Raw genomic sequence first — 15,240 nt, 5'->3', positions numbered from 1 at the left:
TAATCCAATTAGAATTTCCTACAGGATTTCTTTTTTCAGATCGTGCTTTTCAAGACACCTCGTAAGTGAGTTCTTAATGTCCATTGCTTTGGCACTTTCTAAGTGAATTAAATCAAAGAATAGTGTTGTAACATCACCACCATTTATTGCACCCTGCATGTACACTATCAGAACAGTGGAAATTTTGGTGCTATGGTTTATAATGCCGTCCACTATTTTGTGTTTCATTTGTTTTGCAATATGATTCCTTATATTAGTGCATGTCATATTACTATGTAAAGCATGCCCCACATCTAGCCCATTAAGAATCTGAAGAGCAATTAATTTTGGGTGATCTACAAAAGGATGATTATGCTCTCAATATGATACGCAGTGCAAAACACATTGCATGTGATTTCATGAGCTAAAGAGTTCTGTTTTTCTACAATGTGCCACAATGAATTCTCACTTTTACTTCTAATAATTGCTTCTGCACTTTTGTGAGATTTGGTATCTCTATGTTCGTAAATTTTCTTTCTGAATTGCTTTTGTTGTCATTGTTTAGACCCTCCCCTTTAATACGTATTAATCCGTTTATCCACTCTGATGCTAAGTGAATGTTGCTGACAGTGTTGCCAATCAGAAAAGACAAAATATCGTTACGAGTCTGTCAAGATTCCACTACACTACGCTGCAATAATGTTTGCTTGTCAATCGCTAGAAGATAACGCATTACAGGAAGTTCCAAACCTCCCCGTCCCTTTCATCACGTGTTCATCAGGTGACTGTTGATATTGACTTTATATACACATTCAAAACTGCAAACAACTGTTGAATAATAGCACAATAAGGTAGGCATAATTATGGTAAAGGGAGAAAAGTCAAAACTGAAAAATGTTCCAGGGCCAGGTCCCAGAGGACCCTGGCTGAATTTAACCACTGAGGTTAATGACTTCACATCACTTGCCTTAGTATCCCATAATGCAAAGCTATACATTATGGGAAGGGGTCACTACCCAGACCGGTTTTGACCTTTATTGAGGTTAAAAAAGTAGAGTTGCTCATCATAGGCTTAGAGTAGTTAGTATAGGGGTGCAAGAGAGCCTGATAGTATTAGGAGAAAGAAAAGACAGATAGCATGAGAGATAGAGAAAAGGCCTCAGCTCTTTTATATCATGATATAGCCAAAAGCTATCAGTTTTCCTTTTTCACCAATCTCATATAGATGAACAACCAAAAGACCAATGGAAACTAAAGCGCAAAAATGACTGATACCCAGGTGGTTATTCCCATCTGGGTTAACTGCCTGGGATAGCTTTCTAGCCATCCCTGCAATTGACTATAAGACCACATTGAATTAAGAGGATGGTACTGTTTAAAAAACCTTTCATAGTAAGAATAGACAATATTTTATCCCCCCCCCCCTGGTGAATATTGCATAATGTGGATGGTCTACACCATCTAGTCATAAATTTCATATCCTAGAATGCTTCTTTCTAAATATAAAAATCATCTGTGACTGAACAATAAAATTTCTACAATACAATATTATAAAGCATTTGGATGTCGATATTGCCGGTTTTCAAATCCGTGTTTCTTTCTAACCTTCCATAAATGGTATTTTAATTCATTAAGATCCCACTTTCCAAAAACTTTTAATTTTGTCTTCTCTTCATTAATAGTTAATCCACTGCTGTTGCTTAATTTTTCCAAAATACCAAAAAAAATATATATATATGTATATATATGGAATCATTATCCTTCAAAGTTCCCACTACATCATCGGCATATGCTAATACCTTATTTTCCTTTAATAACAGTTGAAGGAACTGTTATTCCTCGCACAGCATGTGTATTGTCGACTTTCTGTAAGAAAGGTTCAAGAACCAATGCAAAGAGCAGTGGACTAAGAGGGCAACCTTGCTAGACTCCTTTTCGAATTTTCACCAGGTCTGAACAGGAACCTTTTAACTAGGAGACGGGTAGTTGAATTGGCATAGGCTCGTTTGATAATGAATAGCAGCTTTTTACCTACACCAATTTGCTGGAGGATGTGGAACAGAAAGGGATGCCGGACATTATCAAATTCTTGAGTAAGGTCTACTGATAGCACTGCCATCGACTGCTTTTTCATGTTAACGAAGCGGATTAGATCATGTAGCAGAAATAGATTAAATTCTACTGCATACACTGCTTAATAATTCTACTGCACACCCCATACATCTGTGTAGGCTTTTAATTATGTATCTCATTCTCACTTTGATCCTGTTATTGATAATGTAGAAAAATATCTTGTAGTCAGTATTAGATAGAGAAATTTGATGGAAGTTTTTTCACTTGGCTATTGCTATCAGTTATATATTTGGTTTAATCCTTTATCCAAGTGTAAGCAAACAAAGTTTGCCCCTGAAGTATTTTCAAGACTGGGGCAACTCGTGGTAAAGGTGGTATAAGTTCTCATCACTTGCCTTAGTATCTCCCATAATGCAAAGCACATCTCCTTGCGGACATGTATAATGCTATGCATTAGGGAAGGGCCACTACCCAGACCAGTTTCGACCTTTATTGAGGTCTCATCAGTGGGAGCCAGACCCAGAGGTGGTGATACTAAGGTGGAAGTAATGGAGAGCTTGTATTTACCTATACTAGTTGCCAAAAGGTGTCACACATTATTAAAATTCTCTGGATTAGAGATAAGTTTGGAAGTTTTTTCACATGGCTATGCTAAATTATATATTTGGTTTAATCCTTTATCCAAGTGTAAGCAAACAAAGTTTGCGCCTGAAGTATTTTCAGGACTGGGGCAACTCGTGGTAAAGGTGGTATAAGTTCTCATCACTTGCCTTAGTATCTCCCATGTACTGGGAGATAATATCTCTGATGTATCATTTGCTGTCAGGCTTGCACCCTTATATAAACCTATGATGAAAATCCCTTTACATTTTCACCTTTATAAAGGGAGGAATCAGTCTGGATAGTGTCCCTTCCCATAATAATGCATAGCATTATACATGTCTGAAAGTGGGGGGGGGCTTTGAATTATGAGATACTAAGGCAAACAATGTGAAGTCGTTATCTTCTACATATAAGTAGCCTAGGCGTAAAGATACTTCAACCTCAAACTTTGTTTGCTTACACTTGGATAAGGGATTAAACAAGAATATAACTTCTTGACTTGCTTAATTTAAATTTTATGAACCCATTACTTTCTATTCAAAACACCTCTTCTCCTATCTCCTATTCTCTTGCTCAACTTCCAGGGAAGGGTTCTTGTTCATCCCTTCCTGCTGTTCTAAGGTTAGAAAAATTTCAGTATTCATCCTAAGTGCCTCTCAACAAGACATAGTAGTTGATTTCTGTAAACCTCATAAAAATGGCTTGTGAACACCTTCGAATGTTTCTTGAGAAGTTCTCTGAGTACTGTGGATTACATTTCTAAAGATTTCCCCTTTCTTTAAATTGATTATACCACTTGATTATACATCATCAAGTGGATTGGCCTGATAGATTCATCTCTTGTTGCACTTGAATCACTAACGGAAATCTTGCATACCATAAAACACAAACTTTCATTGTATTGACAGCCTACTAATTTTTATTATCTGAGATTTCCAGGGAATCAAGGACTCATTAAGGGAGGTCTTAGATCACCCACACCAGCTGTTGTACCTTCTCTTTAAAGCTGGATGCACTCACTACTTTCACAGGCAAACTGTTCCACTCACTTGCTGCTCTGTGAGAGAAAAAATCTATCTCTCACTCCTTTCTTAACCAGTAACACCCTTTCAGACGTTTGCATACCTTTGTTATGTCACCCACCCCTCTCCTTCCTGTTTATCACTGTCTGCAGTCCACATACTCTCAATCCATCCTTGTAATTACATTCCATAATCCTGGTATCATCTTTGTTACTCTTCTTTGCACACTTTCCACAGCTTCTTTATTTCCTCTGAATCAAGGTGATTAAATCTGCACACAGTCCAGGTGCAGTTGTATCAAGGCTACCCTTGTAAAGAGGCAAAATTACTTCTTTACATTTCAGTGTTTGTTTCAATGTTTTGAAGCATAATTTCATCAGTATATTATGCTGTAGAATCTCACATGCCAAAGTACATAACTGAGCAAATGATAATGGCTATCATTGAATTGATAGTCATTATCATTTGCTCACCGTTCTGATTATTCAAATCATTCTGTAAATGCTGTATATATAGTGGCATCCCTGATTTCCCTACCTACCTTTGCATTATCAGCAAACAGTTGAACACCTCCTGTCGGTCCTTCCCAATATCATTAATGTATACTGTCCAACCACAAATGCCAGATCCCTGGCTGGCAGATTGCCAAGAAGAGTCAATTCATGTTGAAGGGGAGAAAGGAATAAGGCGATGTAGGAATTTGTCACCAACACGCAAAATCATGTTCTTTATACGTAAAATTTTCCAACCGCTGTACAAGCAGAATAGTTACCACTTCAGGACTAGAATTTTCATAGAAGAAAAGCTAATTTTGTGACGTACAATAATAAACACTCATCGACGAAATGCATTGATTACCCTATTATCGGAATGGATTCGTCTTCTTCTGCTATGCGCAGAAGTATCAAAGGGTCTCGCATCTATTATTGGACAGTAGAGTGAACAACAATAGTCCAAGGACTGATCCCTGGAGTACACCACTGGCACTTTAAATCTTGTAGTCATACCTCCCATATGCCACTTTCTGATACTCATCCATCAAGCCATTCACTTATCCAAGTCAGTAGTTTATATTCCAATCCTATATTCTCCAGTCTATACAACGACCTTTCATGTGGTATCCTATCAAATGCATTAGTCAAGCAGAATAATAATGTATCCATTCCCTGTATACAACTCGGCCAAAGCATTATAAAATTATCAAAATATGACTTCCCTATAGCAAACCCATGCTACTTTTTGCAAAGTGTAGCTTGTATGTCAACCCTTCTCTGAATGGAACTTCTCAAATATCTTCCCACCATTCTGGCAATATTTTAAAGGTCAACAGTTTATCAATTTTTGCATTACCCTTGTATAATGGAACTATCATACATTCTTTCCATTTCAGTGAGATCTCTGTTGAGACAGTGACCTGAGTTGAGACTCAAGTTATATAAACATATCAAGCACCAAGCCAATTTGGCTGAACGCACCTTTAGCTTATTTTCTGATAGCCCATCTAACCTAGTTGCTGATTCATATCCAGGTTATGCATTGGTTCTTGAACCTTATTCTCATATATCAATTTCTACAACATGGCACAATATATATATACCTACTTGACAGATCCCTGTATACAACAATGTCATCTGCTTCTGACAAGGGTTCGTCTATATTCATTAGTTTTTCTTCCACATTCATTCTTTCTTTTAACTGAACATAATGATAAAATTCTTTTCAGTTGCCTTTAGCCTGAAGAGCCAATTTTTGATTATACTACAAGGTTAGCTTTCTGTACAACAGACATAACTTTTCTGGCCTGTGCTTTTTATATTTCATAACTGCTCTCACCCTTGTTCTCACAATATTCCTTCCACATCAATCACTTCTTTTGGATCTCTTGCTTAATAAGGTTACTTAATCATTTCACTCCATCTTATTTGTTCATTGAGCTCTAGGGAAACATTCAGATACTGCATCATACAATCATCTTTTCAACACTTCCCATGTATTGCTATATCTTTCAGTAACTAATACCAGTGGGGCCAAAGATAGTGTCGTTACTTTCTGGCAAAATTTCTATCTGTACTGTCTCTGTAATCGCTAATATCTATTCTATTGTCTAGCGTAAGAAATTTCTATCTAGGATTATTTCCTTTTCAGATACTGGCAAAATTTATATTATGCTGCGCCAGCCAGTATAATATAGCAGAAGAGATTCTTGCTCATGGAAACAATCCTAGATCTTAAGGCATATGTACATCATTATGCACTTCGTTACGGTCTCATAAATTTCTGGTACTGGCAGTCGTTACTAAATTCTACCTGCTAAGATTCTATTTTATAAGTGGTAATTTGATCTCGTAATCAGGCATAAGTAATAAAACATGTTTATTGGAATTTTAAGACATGTACAACTAAGATGAATCATATATTCAAAAATCTCAATTTCATACTAAATAAAGTTCATGCTAAGGAAGTTAATACATTCTAAGTTAGTCAAACACACTTAGTTAGTTTCCAAATTATTAATCAAACTAGATAAGGTAGAAAGCAAACACAATACCACATAAACTTATGATCCCTTTCCACATGCCACTCATTAATTACATATTATACATTCTTGTGTTATTCAATGAAAGGCTATCTGCAATCTTAATTTCCTTATCAAACTCTGTCATACTCAAATATGAGAATAGCTTCCGAACAATTCTTTTGTTCAACAGAAACTAGCTATTCCAAACAAGTGTTCTCACTAAAGTTCTCTAATAAATTGTCCACATCTTATAATTACACACAATTTTCTTTCTTCTAATACTTCCGAAACATATAATAAAGTTCTCTACGTTACCGAGTACTTTCTAGGTGTCTAGTCGCTACCACGTGTTGATTCTGGTTACCTTCCGATTAGGCTGTCTCTGCGCCTGGTGTTGTGGCTACGTCGTCCTTGAATTACTGCCGTGTCTAAGGGGACATTCAGCGATGGCACAATTCTGCAAAGGCCTATAATTCACGAACGGCTCGACATGGAATCTCTTAGGCATCTCCAGGAAAAGGCCCGCTTGATCCCTACTAGATACGCTCCTTACTCTCACGAACTACCCCATCAAAACTCACCAAGCAGGAACGAGGAAAAAGAGAGAAGAGAGCTCAATATGGTGCGCATCACCTTATATTCTCCTCTCGTGCGCCCCCTATTTTGCTGGGTCTTTTCCACACAGCCCTTATTGTTTATGCCCTTAAGTTGATCCCTTACTCTCCCTTTGCTCTCAGGTTTCTGTTTTCATGGAAAACTTGCTACTTTCACCTTCCACGTAAGCCATTGCCTCCGGCGCTATGCTCGACTTGTACGATTCACATGCGACCTTTGGACTGCTACTTATTATCTGTCTGGTGATTTACAGTATACTAGATAGCTTAATGAGACAAATAATAAGCCAACATTTCTCTTATATAAATTCTACTTTTTTGACATAAATTCTCTAATTTGACTTTCCGTTAGACAGCAATAAATTTCTATACATCACATATAAGGAATACATGTTCTCACTTACATTAAACAAGTTTTCTTTATTTTCTGCTGGTGTGCAGATATTTCCTTAAGTAGTTAGATTTTGCATGTTAAATCCTGAATGAACAATTTCCTTGCAAAATTTCTCCATTCAGGATCTAACAATAGTATTCTCTTGAGTTTGTCATAATTTCCAGCTTTGTACGTAGGCTGTTCAATAAGAAATAAGACTATAGTTATACAGAAAACAGATTACCTTTAATCGTCATCATTTACATGGTCTTTTTCGAAGTAACATAGCCCTTAACACTGAACTAAATCACATCCTAAACACTTTCTCAGCCAATGGCTACCCCCCCCAAAAAAAATCCAAAAAATATTAAAACCTACAAACCACAGCCCCCCTCCTCCCCCCCCTCCACAAAAAAGATTACTCTAAATCCATCATCATTCCCTACATCCGAGGCACCTCAGAAAAAATTACCAAAATTCTAAAAAAACATGACCTCACCTCCTGTTACAGGCCTTACAGAAAATTGGCATCCCTCATCCGCTCTACCAAAGACCAACCACTTCCCCTAGACCTACCTGGTGTATACCAGGTCCCTTGCAGTTGTAAACTGTCGTACTTTGGCCAAACAGGCAGGACAGCGAATATCAGAATTTCTGAACACAAGGACTACATCCGGTTTTACAAATATAGCCATTCTGGTCTTGCAGACCATGCTCTGGATACTCGCCACAGAATACGGTGGAAGAAAGCAAAAATAATACACCAGAGCAAATATAAATTCGAAAGATTATTTATGGAATCAGCCTCTGCCCTAAGAAACTCTCCAAACCTCAACAAATTTGGTTGTATGCGACTGCCCCAAATTTGGGAGGCATACATCAGCAGACCTTCAGCCCAACGACCAAGAATGCTTACTTAGCCCGCCAGAGGGCACCATCAGGACTTCTAGGAGAAAGATAGCTTCATATCTTCATTTCCAGTTACTATATTGTTTGTTTGTGCTCCTGCCTTTTGTTAAGTTCCTTAGAAAATGGCAATGAGACATTGCCGAAATATCGGAAATATCTATTAAAGTATTATTTAATTTATATTCGGATCTACGTTGTTTTAATTCCCTAAGTTATTTAGAAAAGAAGTAACTACTGTGAGACGCGATGCATTTGTCCCAACGTTGCGTCCACTTCTTAAACACATGTGAGAGTCCGTTTTTTGAGAGTTCTTTCAAAACCGCCTCCGCAGCTTTTACACATGCTTTGTTGCTTTCGAAATGGCAGCCTCTTAGTGGTTTCTTGAGCTGAGGAAACAGCCAGGAATCGCACGGTAAGAGATCAGGACTGTATGGAGGGTGTGGTAGGATATCTGTGTTGTTCTTCTGCAAAACGTCCACTACACAACCAGCAATATGTGGCCTTGCATTATCGTGGTGCAATAAGAAGCCATTCTTCAGCAATGGACGCTTCCTTTTGACGTGCTTGATGATAATCGTTGCATGTTGATCATTGTCTCTGTGATGGACGTTGAAGGTCTTCCCTCACGTTCAAGATCTTCCACATTTTGCCTTCCTTCCTTAAAAGTTTTATGCCAGCGAAAAACACTTGCCCTCGACATTGCTTCATCATGGAAAGCTTCGCGTATTATGTTAAAAGTGTCCAATGCCGATTTTTGCAAATGCACACAAAATTTAATCACATAACGCTGTTCCAAGGACGCTTCCATTTCGAAGACTGGTTGCACCTCGTAGGTGCGCCGATGAGCACTCTGGCACATCAGCCCGTATATGCCATCTATCAACCTCTTTTGTTAATACATCCAGCAACATTTCTTTATTCTACAGAAATTAATATTGTGATGAGTGGTTTCGCCACAGTAAAATTAGTCTTATTACTTATTGAACAGCCCACGTAGTTCAGCATATAACCTGAACTAACTGGAACATCCATATAGTTAGCTACTTCCCAGGACAGCATAGCATGATTACTGTCACCATGTTACTTCAAAATAGTCTCATTCTTAACTGAAGTCCCTTGTGATGTAATAATCAAATTTAATATGCTTTGACTTAGAGTTTCTTCTTTTACATGCTGCCTGATAAAGTCGATTCTCAAAAACTCAGTAAATTCTCCTTCATTTTTATCACAAGATTTCTTCTCTACCCAATCAATGTTTGGATAATTTAAGTCATCCATAATGATTACTCACTTAGTACTATCCATCATGGTAATTTTTCGATGCATTTCATTGTTCCCAGCAGCAGAACCATCAGGTCTGTAGCAGCACCTCACATTCTCCATCCTGTTGACCTTGACTTCACACCAGATAGCCTCAAACTCATTGCTACATTGGACATTATTATTATTACTGCTTTCATTCTACAGTCTCTCTTTTCCATTCACAGACACGCTCAAGAAGTCTCAACTGAATACATGCATTTCCATCCTTCATTGAATTCATATCATTCTCATGTTTGCCTGCCATGGCTGAACTTACACATTCTCACCATTCCTTCAATGATAATCTAGTTTTCCTGACTTTGCATTAGGTCGGAAACCAATAAATATTTTTTTTTTTATCAGGCTACTGATGCCAAATCCATTCAAGTTCATGCCAACCCTCTTATACAAGTCTTTTCTACCATCAAACTCACTCTACACAAAAACTCCCATCCATTTCTTGTATGGTAAGGTGTTGAGATGGTCACACTTCAGCAGATAGTGCACATTTCTTTAGGTGAACTGCTTTTTTAGATTAAGTGAGTTTCAAACCAACATTAATAAGTTGGTTTGAAAAAATTTGTATTTAAAATGTTGGCTTTCTTTTGTAGAAAAACTGTATTGTGTTGTATTTCATTCAATGGTGAATCAATGACTCTCTCTCTCTCTCTCTCTGAATGAAGAATCATTCAGAGAGAGAGAGATTGATTGGTTGAATCTCCCTCCCTCTCTCTCTCTCTCTCTCTCTCATGTCCTACAGATTACCAAGTAAAGATTTTGTTTGGATTGTGCTTCATGTTGAAATAAGGGGAAATGACTGCATATAACTGCAGCCAATATTAACACGTTGCTGCCAACTACGAGTATACTCGTAGTTGGTAAACCAGCCACACAAGCCAGCTACGAATATACTCGTATGACGCTTACCGCTGGCAATGAGGTTACTGTACTGACCTTGAAGAAGTGAAAATGCTTGGCTTGTGGAGCTAGCATCAAAACTGTGTATTCTCATAGATGGTATATGCTCTGCACAAGCCAACTACGAGTATACTCGTATGACGCTTACCGCCGGCAACGAGATTACCGTACTGACCTTGAAGAAGTGAAATTGCTCGGCGTATGGGAACAGACTATGCTGAAGTAGCGTGGCAGCGAACGTGTTAACCAGTCATTACAAATGTTATGTTAGAAATCATCAATATCCTGATATGTAACTTCAAGAGGTATTCAGGCTAGAAAGAATACAACAAATAAACTGTAGAAGATCAAGTAATTCTGGTGGGTTAGTCTATATCAACTGTAGATAAGAAGTTCTAGCTAGGAGCTGCATAAGTCATGCTATAACTATTCATATTTCAGTAAAATGTCTGGATTTTAATTGGTAATCAGTTTAACTGCTATGAATGCCCTTATTGAGTCGCACAGATTTTATTTTACAGGAGCAATGTCCAAGTTTTATTACCATAATTAAAATATATACTGGATATGGTTATATAACCATATATGTAACATATATATTTTAAGGTGCCTGTGTAATTCTGTGGAAATGGTGTTTGTTAATCCAAGAAAGACCATCATAAGTTTGACAGGGAACTCTTTCTAGGACTTTCTTTGGCCATTTTCCAAAGTTAATCAATCTTCGGCACAGTCCACACAGTTAGCCTAGTGGCTTTGCACTTCACAACCATATGACTGGAGAAGGAGTGTCCCATGTTCGATTCCTGTTGAAGACGTGAGGAATTTGAGGCTCTTTCTCAGCCATAGCCAAGTTTGCCGTCTTGGGAGCGGGCAGTAGGGTTTTTTCCACCAGTTTATCCTGCCATTTTTCATCCCGCAAGCAGGCAAACTGACCCCATGAACATATGCTGATGCAGTCAAAAATACCCCCCAGTGGCAGGCTAGGCTACAGGTCGGTTGGGAGTGGTACTAACAAGAAGTCGCATCTAAGTAACACTCAGATCCTGCATAGGAAGCGGGAATAACGCGTAGTGAAAGAAGAAGAATCAATCTTTGGCACAGACGTGTAGGGTGTATTTTAAATCCTACTTCTCAAAAAATCAACCATAGAACTTGCACTATTACTGACAGCCATATGAGTCATGGCCATGAATTGGTAGCAGTTTTGTATTATTCCCCCCCCCCCAAAAAAAAAAAAAAAACTTTTTGATTCTTGGAGCAGCAAGCTGTCATTGAAGGCTAAAGGATGGAGACTGGCTGCACACGTATCATCAATAGTTAGCTAAGGCTAAAGCAGCTCTGCCTAATCCCTTTAGGGCATAAAAGGCATAGAGAATTTATTTACTTTTTTAAGTATATTTTATTTTATGTATTTTATTTGATTGTTAGACCTTTATACCCTGGAGACTGGCTGCCCACCTGCATCAGTGGTTAGCTAAAGCTTAAAGAAGCTCTGCCAAATTCCTTTGGGACAATAACAGGCATAGAGAATAATAATATAATAAATTTAGTTTATTCCTTTATCCAAGTGTAAGTAAACAAAGTTTGCGCCTGAAAATATCTTCAGGATTGAGGCAAGGCGGTACATCTATTGGCAACTCGCAACAAAGGTGGACCAAGCTCTCATCACGCCTTGTCTCAGCATCTCCCATAATGCAAAGCACATCAGAGATGTGCTTTGCACATCAGAGATTTTACATCAGAGTTTACATCAGAGATGTGCTTTGCATTATGGGAGATACTGAGACAAGGTGTGATGAGAGCTTGGTCCACCTTTGCTGCGAGTTGCCAATAGATGTACCGCCTTGCCTCAGTCCTGAAGATATTTTCAGGTGCAAATTTTGTTTGCTTACACTATGATAAAGGATTATACTAAATTTATTATAGTCTAACCAACTGCAAAATAAACCTCCAACAGGCATAGAGGATTTAATTTTTTTAGCATATTTTATTTTGTATGTTTTATTTGATTTAGACTTTTATAGTAAATTTTGATATGGTAGCATTTATTTTTACTTTTTTTTTTTTGAACTCTGTGTGTGATGCATTATTGGCTGTAAATTCTTATGCATCAGTAAAACCTCTATCAAATTAGTTGGTTTGTTTACATTGAAAGCAACAAAATATTTATGCATTATTTAGTAAACAGACTTGATGAGTATTATTTATGGGGGAAAAAAGCATTATTTAAAACTAACACTTTTGTTTGAGTGTAGCACATAAACAAAAGAAAATGTAAGAATATATATATATGTGTGTGTGTTATTTATTAATTATTTTTTTTTTGTTTTGCAGATATTAAGTGCAGGAGGGACAAGTTATAAAATTGACATTTGTACGAATTTCATGTATAAGGATTTCTCTCTTGAATTTTCTTAACATATATTGATAATAAACTAAATATTTTTAAAAAGGATACTTGATTGCTTTCTTAAAAAAATCATGGCTTTTACTCATTTAATTTAAAGGAATTATTACTATACAAGCTTCTCAGGGAATCCAGAGATTCATCGAGGAAGGGTGGATGTGTATGTCACGCAATGTCCTAAATACCAATCTTACCTCTCCTTACATATTCATTGAAGGCATTGCTCCCACTGGTAGCTTATTCCACTTACTTGCTCACCATATGTCATGAGTAGCACCTCAACCTTGCATACTTCCTTTCCACATCTCTATTCACCTTCCAGAGTGATCCCAAGTTCTTTCCCTATTACCAACTGACACATTTCTGTCATATCTCATCTTTGTCATTTTCAGACTTTGTTCTCATATGTAGAGTTCCATTAGCCAGATATTTGATAGCTACTGCTTGATCTTTTTGTCTGTTTCACATCTCAACAAAATCAGATCAATCACAACAGAGCACCAATAGTTCAGACATGCTCAGATATCAAAACTTGATAAACTTGTAAAATGAAAAAATAACTTCCAAGGAATAAGGAAGTTAGTGTTCTCTGAAACATTGCAGGTAACTTAACCAAATGTGATAACTACTTTAATGATGTGTCTCCTAAACTTTAACTCCTGTCTGCTATTACAAACTTTTAGGTTTCTAATTTCAGCCACTTGGCCACTTGCAAAAATTCCTATAATTATAATACTCAGCATGCAATTTCCACAGACCAAATTGAATAGCCTCACACTTAATAACATTGAACAGCATTCAGTATCATTTGCTAATACAACTAGAAATTAAACCATTTGCATGAATCACTTTCTGATACCTATCAGTCAGCCACTTTCTTATCTATGTTAAAAGCCTATTTTGCATGCCCAATCCCTTTGAGTTTGTACAACAAACTCCTGTTTGAATCCATCGAATTCCTTAGTAAAGTCTGCTAGTAATAGTACATCCATTTCCCTTATCCATCTGGGCTCTCATTCTGTTATAAAATGTGAGCACACTGCTAAAGCAAAACCTATTTATAGACTAATAGCCTGGCTCCATTGGTATCTTTGGACAGCATTGCTTTATAGATAGGTTTTGCTTTAGCAATGTGCTCACATTCTATATTACTTGCATCAGTCCTTGCTCCATCATTGTATAATAGAATTATCTTGCTTTGGTATCTACCGGGATACTGAACGAACGAGGATGGGCTGGCAATTTGAGATTTAGCCTACCAAATTGTATTCTTATTGGCTTAAACCAATATAGTAAATGATGATTTAAACTAATCATATTTGGTCGTTTATATAATTCAAATACCAACTTATTTATTAATTACTGACCATTTACGAAAACCAAAACTACATTAGAGCCTACCAGTTTTGCCAGCAAACTGTCTGGCTTTTTCAAGGCGTTTACGGAGACATAAAAACTAGTAAATGCAAATTGAAAGGAACATAAAAAACGTTGTAAACCAACTAGTAGCTAAGGTTACACGTTCGCATGACAGAGAGGACTTATTGTTCTTATTCATTATCATGCATGCGTGTTTGTTGTAAACGTGTAATGTGATTACTGGCTAGCTGTAGTTCAGATTGATTTAGAGAGAGAGGATCAGGTTTTTCCACGAACTGTTTAGGATTGCACCCTGATTTCTGTTGAGGTTTCCACCAGTTATTAACACTATTGTCGCTTCCTTGAATAAACGATGTCTGTAGTCGTCACCCAGATATGGCATGGAGCTGTTTTGCCACTCTATCATGTGGTTAGATGTTTACAGAAATGATGTGCTAAGCTGAAAGAGATACTTCTGTTGTGGTTTACATCACCAACATGTTCTTTTTGTCTGATTTCTAAACTCCGTGAAGTTTGTCCGATGTAGGCAAGACCACAGGAGCAAGGAATGTAATATACTCCTGGATATTTGTAGAAAGGCACCTTATCTTTTGGGGATCCTAAAACTTGTCTGATGCTGGTGGTTGGTTTGAAGACCACTCTGATGTTGTAGACTCTTAGTATTCTGGCTATTTGATAAGAAATTGACTTGATGAAAGGGATCACTACAGTAGAAATGTGCTGGGAGTGTGATTCTTCTTGTCTGGGGTTGTCACCATATAGATATTTTTTGATGATGTTTTGAAGATATCCATTTTGTGATAATGTGTTGGCTATTAGTGAGAGTTCACTCTGTGTATCATCCTCTTCTGATATAAACTTTCTGGCCCTATATTTCAACACGTGGATAATGCTCAGTTTGTGTGTCTTGTGATGGTTTGAAGTATAATGAAGATATCTTCCAGTATCTGTGGGCTTTCTGTAAATAGATAATTTGACACTATTTGATTGTTTCTTTATCAAAATGTCTAAAAAATGCAGTTGGTTGTTGTTTTCCACTTCCAGAGTGAATTTTATCTTGTTATGTATCGAGTTGATTTTATCCACAAACGATGTTAGGTTTTCTAAGCTGTCTTGCCATATAATGAAGATATCGTCAACAT

At 37.3% G+C, this 15,240-nt stretch overlaps 1 protein-coding gene across 5 annotated transcripts in view; it reads left to right on the top strand.

Annotated features, from left to right (window-relative positions):
* The window catches only part of thoc6 (THO complex subunit 6), a 264,436-nt gene extending 251,670 nt beyond the window's left edge, over positions 1–12,766 (top strand). For all 5 annotated transcript variants that reach the window (XM_090391702.1, XM_090391706.1, XM_090391703.1 and 2 more), the window contains exon 13: positions 12,646–12,766. In XM_090391702.1, coding sequence (XP_090247828.1) covers positions 12,646–12,729 — 84 coding nt within the window. In that variant the 3' untranslated portion in view covers positions 12,730–12,766. The remainder of the gene's footprint in view (positions 1–12,645) is intronic.
* Positions 12,767–15,240: the final 2,474 nt, after the last annotated feature.

This window comes from Typopeltis vanoorti, chromosome 4 (assembly GCF_054136105.1).
Source record: "Typopeltis vanoorti isolate ZY-2024b chromosome 4, IOZ_Tvanoo_1.0, whole genome shotgun sequence".
Taxonomy (NCBI): Eukaryota; Metazoa; Arthropoda; class Arachnida; order Uropygi; family Thelyphonidae; genus Typopeltis; species Typopeltis vanoorti.
Note: the sequence above shows the minus strand (reverse complement) of the source record. Positions and strands in the feature narration are given on the sequence as shown.